Source organism: Acartia tonsa, chromosome 3 (assembly GCF_053477335.1).
Source record: "Acartia tonsa isolate MP-2025a chromosome 3, ASM5347733v1, whole genome shotgun sequence".
NCBI lineage: Eukaryota > Metazoa > Arthropoda > Copepoda > Calanoida > Acartiidae > Acartia > Acartia tonsa.
The window spans coordinates 14,971,345-14,978,487 of NC_137262.1; the positions used below are offsets into that span (position 1 = coordinate 14,971,345).

Here is a 7,143-nt window from a genome sequence, read left to right on the forward strand (position 1 = left end):
GATTAATCAATTCATAAATCTTTACTAGAAGTATTATTTAACTAAATTATGTGCGTTTGTCGATCCCATCATTGAAACGAAATTTAGAAAATCGATTGATGTAATTTGCGCTATCCAAAGACAATATAATATGCGTTGGTCAAATGACAATATATTTTTTTATTGAAACGGTTAAGTTTGGTTATCGCTGTACTGCTTATGGGCACATTATCCTTGTTTACATAGGGGTTTCATAAATCTTATGGGGAATAGTTATTTCTCACATCGTATTATAAACAGCTTTCCGCGGATATAAAATGTACAATTATAAGATCAAAATCAGTTTTTTAGCCCCGAGATGCTGAAGGCACGGGCTAAAAAAACTGGTTTTTATTCTTATTATTGTACATTTATATATTCATAGAAAACTGGATATAATACGATGCTAGACATAGTTTTTTGGATGGATGAGAACTGGTTCTAATCCACCGGATATTAATCGGTTTCGAATGGATACAAGAAAAAATTAACCTAGTAATAAGGTCTAATCATTGCATTGCAAATACTTACAAATATTATGCTTTTTTAAAAATATCTTTTTTAGAGTAAGTATGTTTTTTGAGTTAATCCGAATCTAAATTTAATAAGATAAGTTTAATGAATAGAAAAAAAACACACTGTATAGAAAATTATAAAAATTATTATTGGAGTAGTAATTGTAAATAATAAATAACTAAAGAATTTTGGGGTTTCTATTCCATTTTGTTAATGGTTTAGCAAATGTTTGCATATTATACATATGTGTACAAATACCTAAATTCAAGTATTTGGTTTTTAAAGGTTAGAAAATAAAACCTAGGTCACTAATTTCTTAGTAGTGCAGGTACTCTATAATAATCAATTTCCGTGTATCAGAAACGTTTAAAGGGTTATATTAAATTTCATCGGCTTCTAATGATTGACTGCTAAATTTTTAATGAAGATTCTTCTATTTGGACATTGGTTTTTAGATAGGGAAAGAAAATGTAATTTTCTCGTTGGAAAACTGAGATTTTTTTGTGCTGATTCCTCGGACTTGCGAGCAAAATATTTACTCCGTTCGTCTGTCCTTACAAGAGAAAAGAGTGTTGATGTGAAGATCATAGTTTTATATCTGTTGATGTATTTGTTTTATGTTGCTTTTGTTATTCGGTTAAATCTTTAATGCATAAATCATAACTGCTTATTATTTCAATAGCTGTGCCACTTACAGCAGATTGTTTATGTTCTTATTTAAGTATTTTGTATTAACTTTTGGTAAAAACTCCCTCACAAATATACGTACAATAATACACTTACACACTAGCTTAGGCAAATAAAATAACTCCATAAATTTTTCATTCAAAATAAGTAAACGGACCAAGTATTGGATTATTATTATCATTATTATTTTAATTTAAACCATTTTTCATACATTTCCTTCATTTTATACTTTTTAAAACGTAATAATTTGCTTAATTTTTGGCAGTTTTTCCATGGACTTTTGGCAATAGCTTGGACTAAAACAAGGATAACAACATCTTTAAATCCAAGTTAAAGATTAAAAATTTACAATTTACAAACTCCTCAAAAATTTATAATACATATTCACATATTTCATGAAAATACATGGGTTCAAGTAGAAGCCTACTTATAGAAAAGCTACGCTTTGATGCATGTATTTGTTTTTGATGCATGGATTTAAGAAACTTAAGAAAGAAAACAAAGATGTTGACATGCATAAATGCGAAGCTCTAAAATCAAACAGTAGGAAAAATAAACATAAACAAATGTACAGTGTCAGAACCTATCAAATATTACCGGTATAATCAAATGAAATCGATAGGGCAATTCTAAGATGTCTAAATCAACGATAATAGCCATCCACTCTATCTTTACAGTAGTTTATCTTTGCTACAAAATTGTCCTCGACTTGACTTAGTGATGTAAGCCTAATTTTAGGAAAGCTTTGCGTATGATACTTGGATTTTAGATTTTTTAGTGTTAACAAGGATGACAACATCATTAAGTAGCAAAATATAAAGAAATCGTGGATTATCAAAGGAACAAAGTGAGGTATACAGCAGATGCTCAAGTGTAATAAAAATAAAAATAAGAGAGATTATGTGATAGATAAACACGAAACCTTTAAAGATAATTCATGTCTTTTGAAGCATAACTTACTGTCGGTAAGATGCTTGTCGCAAGGTCTTTGATAAAACATTTGAATCTTTCTTAAATAGTAGCCGAGAAAATCCTAATTCATCAACCTAAGCATTATGGTCGGACGGACGGACCAAACATAATTATAGAAAAGCTTCGCTTTCATAAATTCTTTAAATATTCTATAAATTTACAGCTTTAAAAAGAGGTTGAGATTTAAAATACCTCACTTGCTACATACTTTTTAAAGATTAACAATAAATCAATCACTAACGGGTTCATGCTAGAAAAAGGGTCAATTTCTATGATATTTTAAGTTTAATCTTGTAAAAATTAACATAAGTCAAAGTTATTTGATAGTTAGGTTAAGTGCGCTTGTTACCTTGAGGTTTTACTTTTATAGATTTAAGAATTGCCTGATCATTTTGAAACTTTACATAGTTTAATATACTTAATTGACAAATACATATAAATAAAGCTCTATAATTGAAGCAAAAAACTTAGTATGTTCATTATTTAATCATTTTTTAGTACAGAATTTTTGACTTCATTGATGTTGTTATCCCAGCTTGAAATAAAAAAAATAAGTGCAATAAGCGATACTAATATTAAAATGAATAGTATCTTTCTCATAAAATATGTAAGCTAAATCAAAGTTTATGTTGCTGCTGTTTTCCCTCTCTTAAAATTGAAACCAATATTCTAAAGGTAAATATTGCAAATTTTACACAAGAAGACAAAATTATTTAGTTATATAAAAAATTAATCCATATTCAGAAATGTAAATAGAATTCAAATCAAAATGTCAACCAAATCTACGACGACGGGTAACAACAATCTTGCCATGATGACAACTCTACCTCAACCAAAACTATTATACAATATCAAAGAACAAATGAGAGAGCCTTGCGGAACTCCACAAAATGCTCAGTTCACAATGAATGAACGCCAGAAAGCGTTGCTGCGTAGAAAGAGTGGGCTAGAAATGCTAAATAATGATGTGGCTCTAATTAAACTAAGTGAGAGTGACAACAGAAGTGATTTATTAAAACAGCACAAATCTAAAATCCAGCGGAAGTATCCGCGTGATAAAAGATTGGTGATTAGTCTCAAGTCTTCCAAAAGTTCGGTGTTTGATGAGAAATTTAGTGATAGATATGAAAAGGTGAGTCTTAAAAATATTACTTTTAGTCAAATTATTTAGACATGTAAGAATTGTCTATTCGATTTCAAACTTTGCATTATGATTCCTAAACAGTATGGTAAAATTTAAGATGCGTAGAAACTCTGTAATCTTTACCAGAATGTTCATTTAAAACATGTTGATTTTTAACCTTTTTGACAAAATTTTTGTATATGATATGATCGTCTTATTTATCTGTTTTTTGAAATACTGATTCCAATTACAACAAGGTACAATAATATAAGGGAGCATCCCTTTCATCAAGTCAAAACAGTATCCTGTATTTATGCAGTTTTGCAACAAATTTACTTTTAATTTTGTTTCGATCTATATGGTTATATTTTGTTTATTCAGTTCTGACACTCTACAAATGTCAAATCTTGTTTGTTCTAGCGTTTTAGAGATTCTATTTTATGGATATAATCATCCTTGTTTTTTAACTTTTAACAATATTGTAGGATGCTGAGAGTAGGCCTAAGGTTGAAATTATTTCCGGAGAAGATAGAGTCAATCCGAAGGATCTACCACCTGGAACAAGGTTTTAATATACATAGATAGTTAGATTGATGGATAGATAGATAGACAGATGGACATATATAGTTATCAAGGTACCTACCTCATGGAACAAGGTTTCAATATAGATAGATAGATAAATTGATAAATAGAGATTTGCCCTTTAGGAACCAGGTTTGTATATAATTGGATTTATATATAGATGTAAAGATAAAATTGGTAAAGAGAGTCATAGTTATAGAAGAACAAATTAGGAGTTGCAGAGTAGGGTGGGTCGATTTTGGACATTTTTTTTCTAAGGCCAAAGCGGGGATCTGCAAATGTTTTGTATGAGTATAATACACCTCTGGATGATTTAAAATTTATCCTAAATCTTAAAACCGCTGACGACCAGACATTCAAATGTATAGCTATTTGTAAATGTAATAAGTAATCAAATATATTTTTTAGTGGTCGCGTTCTAAAACTCAATTTTTTAAAATTCTGTTTTGGTCAGAAATGTTTTAAAGGTTAATTTTATCTGTTGCATATCCCCTCTTTGTCTTATTCCGATATGAACCCGCCCTATTGCAGAGTACCATATCAAATAAAATTAGTTACAAACAAGGATGACATTATCAAAACGAAAATCATGAATGAACAAACAAACAGAGTTATAGAAAAGATACATATTCAACCAAGAGAGACCGACGGAACATGAAAATTATATACTGTATGACTATGTTCATTTATACGGTGAATCTTCGCTAGGAATTTCATCTATCTATTTAAATAGGAGCTGAGAAAATAACTTTTCCTTCATAGCGTTACGGACGGACTAGCGGACAGACATGGTTAGTTATAGAGTAGCTTCGCTACTAGAAATAGTTGATTATATATCTAGTTGCGAGGCTGCTAATCAATTCACACTTAATTGTTCAGGATCTTGGCTAGTTGCTGGGATGGTAGTGAACAGGTTGTATTGAAGCCACCAGCCAGCCAGTTCTTACCTGTGAAACATACAGGCTTCACTACGCCTTCAACATACGCGCTTCCCTTCAGACAACCTGGCAATAATACATTCAGTAAAAAGGTAGGGTTATCTATTTTCATTACACATACAACTATTTTGGGGTATAGTCCCTTTTGTGACAATGCCTCTTAATAGGCGTTTCGTCGTATTTTAACAGTAGATTTTCTCCTATTTCTAGCACCTGCGGGGCCAATTACCTGACCTTGCGGGGCAATCACCTAACCTAAAATAACCTATCAAAAGCTACTCTGAAAATAAGACAAAACGCCCCCTAAGAGGCGTTGTCACTAAAGGGACTATACCCCAATTTTGGTGTAAAGTGTAAAAACGCCACTTGTTGTTATGAGGTGACGGGTTCGACTCCTTGGCTAAACTAATTATGCGCATGACGAGGATTGAAAAACTGTGAGAATTGTTCAAGGAGCTTTAGGGATAGATTAATGGCTGTTACATTTATGTACACCCTTAATTATGATAAACAAAATTAATCCTATTTTAAATAAAAAATGGTTGGAAAGTATTTTTATTATCCTAATATGATTTTCTTTGAATTCCCAAAGTAACGAATGTTTAACATGTTTTAAAAGCTTCGGGACCATTATAATTTACAGTTCAATGTTTTATTTGGACTAATTGGGTAATAATCAAAAGAATTTTTTATTCCGGGAAGAAAAGCTGTTTAGGGGCCGTGTTGGACAACCCGTAACAACAGTCAGAGGTTTAATTAATGATTTATTTAATTATCTTAAGTTTTTTTTAAAGAAAAGAAATTTTTAAAATTTCCTGTAATTTTTGATTAAGAATATAATACTGTATAAATTAGCTTCTAAGAATATTATCATTCTTGTTAAGAATATTTAAATTCAATAACAATCTGAAATTGTAAAGAAAGAAGTATGAAGTATTTGATATATAAAATATTTGTTTAAATTACTAGTACTGTACATATAAATATACAAAGCTGTATTTGTAAATAGTCAATGTTTTGGCCATAAATCATAAATAATCTCTTTCCGATTTGTCCGATTATAAATATTTGAAACAAAACACATTAAATGTATTTATACTACAGAAAAATAAACATTTCTTTTTAACTAGGACATCGACAAAGAAACTAAATTATTTATATAATAATAAAAAATGTTTTTATTACGTTTGAAATGCGTAATAATTTTCATTAATTGAAATCAATATTTCCTTGTTATATTTAGATAAATTGATTATATTACTTTTTTTCTTCTAATAAATTGACCATTTGAATGGATTTCCTGGATCTTACACAAGATTATTTTGTACCCTAATAAAGTCAAACATGTAGCTGGCTAACCCCATCCAGTCTCCTCATATTGGATGAACGAACTGACCAATAAGTGATTAGTAACCTAAATTGACGACAATTTTTCCCAGTCATTATTTTTCCCGCATATTCTATATCAATTACCAGTTGATTTTCTTCCTTTTTTTGATTTTGTTCATTTTGAGGATACTTATTTTAGCTTGTCATATACCCATAAACACATACTTACACGAGCTGCTGATAGTTGACCGCTAATACGTAAATTTTAAAATAAACCATTAAAGAATAAATATTTTCATGGCTTATAACCGGCTTTATTCCGCTGGAAAATATGTATATTCTTGTGAAGGACTAACCTTTCAATAAAACCAAGATAAAGCCATGCTCGTGTAGAGGGGTGGCAACACCTCCTAATTAAATTTCATAGGAATGCTTTTACCGTTTCTCCATCCCCTCAAAGATTTACACCTCCTTGCAAAACTCTGTGCACGCCCCTGAAGCCAGCTTTAAAGATTACATTACATTTAAAATATAACATATTAATGTAATCAAGTTTTGCAAATTCAATAAAATTATAATCCCTCTCTGATATTAAATTGTGTATAAATTTGCAAATAGCAATATTACTACTCTCTTTCTTTCCAAAATGTTTATATAATTACAGGGATGGGGAGGACACTGGCAATTAAACTATTCCACACAACGTTTATCCCCAAACAGACACCAAGATATAATGCAAGACCAGCAAATTTTGGGGGAAATAACTATTTCATCCTTTGCCCTATCTCTGTCCCTGGATAATTTGCTTTCAGAGAGAGCCCTGCAAAATTTGTTTTCATTTAGTGTTATTTTCATTACAACCTTCCCCCCCCCCCCCCTCCCTTTCCACGTCACATTTATAAACCTTTTAAATAAACTCCCAATAATAAATTAGACCAACTTACCCCTTTTCTTTCTAATTGCCATTGGAGGGTATAG

The 7,143-nt window shown here is 30.5% G+C and overlaps 1 protein-coding gene across 1 annotated transcript; it reads left to right on the forward strand.

Annotated features, from left to right (window-relative positions):
• Window positions 1-2,946: 2,946 nt before the first annotated feature.
• LOC145314285 (uncharacterized) lies at window positions 2,947-5,999 on the forward strand. Its single transcript, XM_080154141.1, has 4 exons — window positions 2,947-3,325; window positions 3,802-3,881; window positions 4,778-4,928; window positions 5,967-5,999. The coding sequence occupies exons 1-4, from the start codon at window positions 2,963-2,965 to the stop codon at window positions 5,997-5,999; spliced, it is 627 nt and encodes a 208-aa protein (XP_080010267.1). The 5' UTR covers window positions 2,947-2,962.
• Window positions 6,000-7,143: the final 1,144 nt, after the last annotated feature.

Coding starts and splice junctions, on each gene's coding strand:
- LOC145314285 (XM_080154141.1), top strand. CDS start 2,963: ATGTCAACCAAATCTACGACGACGGGTAACAACAATCTTGCCATGATG. Junction 3,326..3,801: donor TTAGTGATAGATATGAAAAG/GTGAGTCTTAAA, acceptor ACAATATTGTAG/GATGCTGAGAGTAGGCCTAA. Junction 3,882..4,777: donor GATCTACCACCTGGAACAAG/GTTTTAATATAC, acceptor TTAATTGTTCAG/GATCTTGGCTAGTTGCTGGG.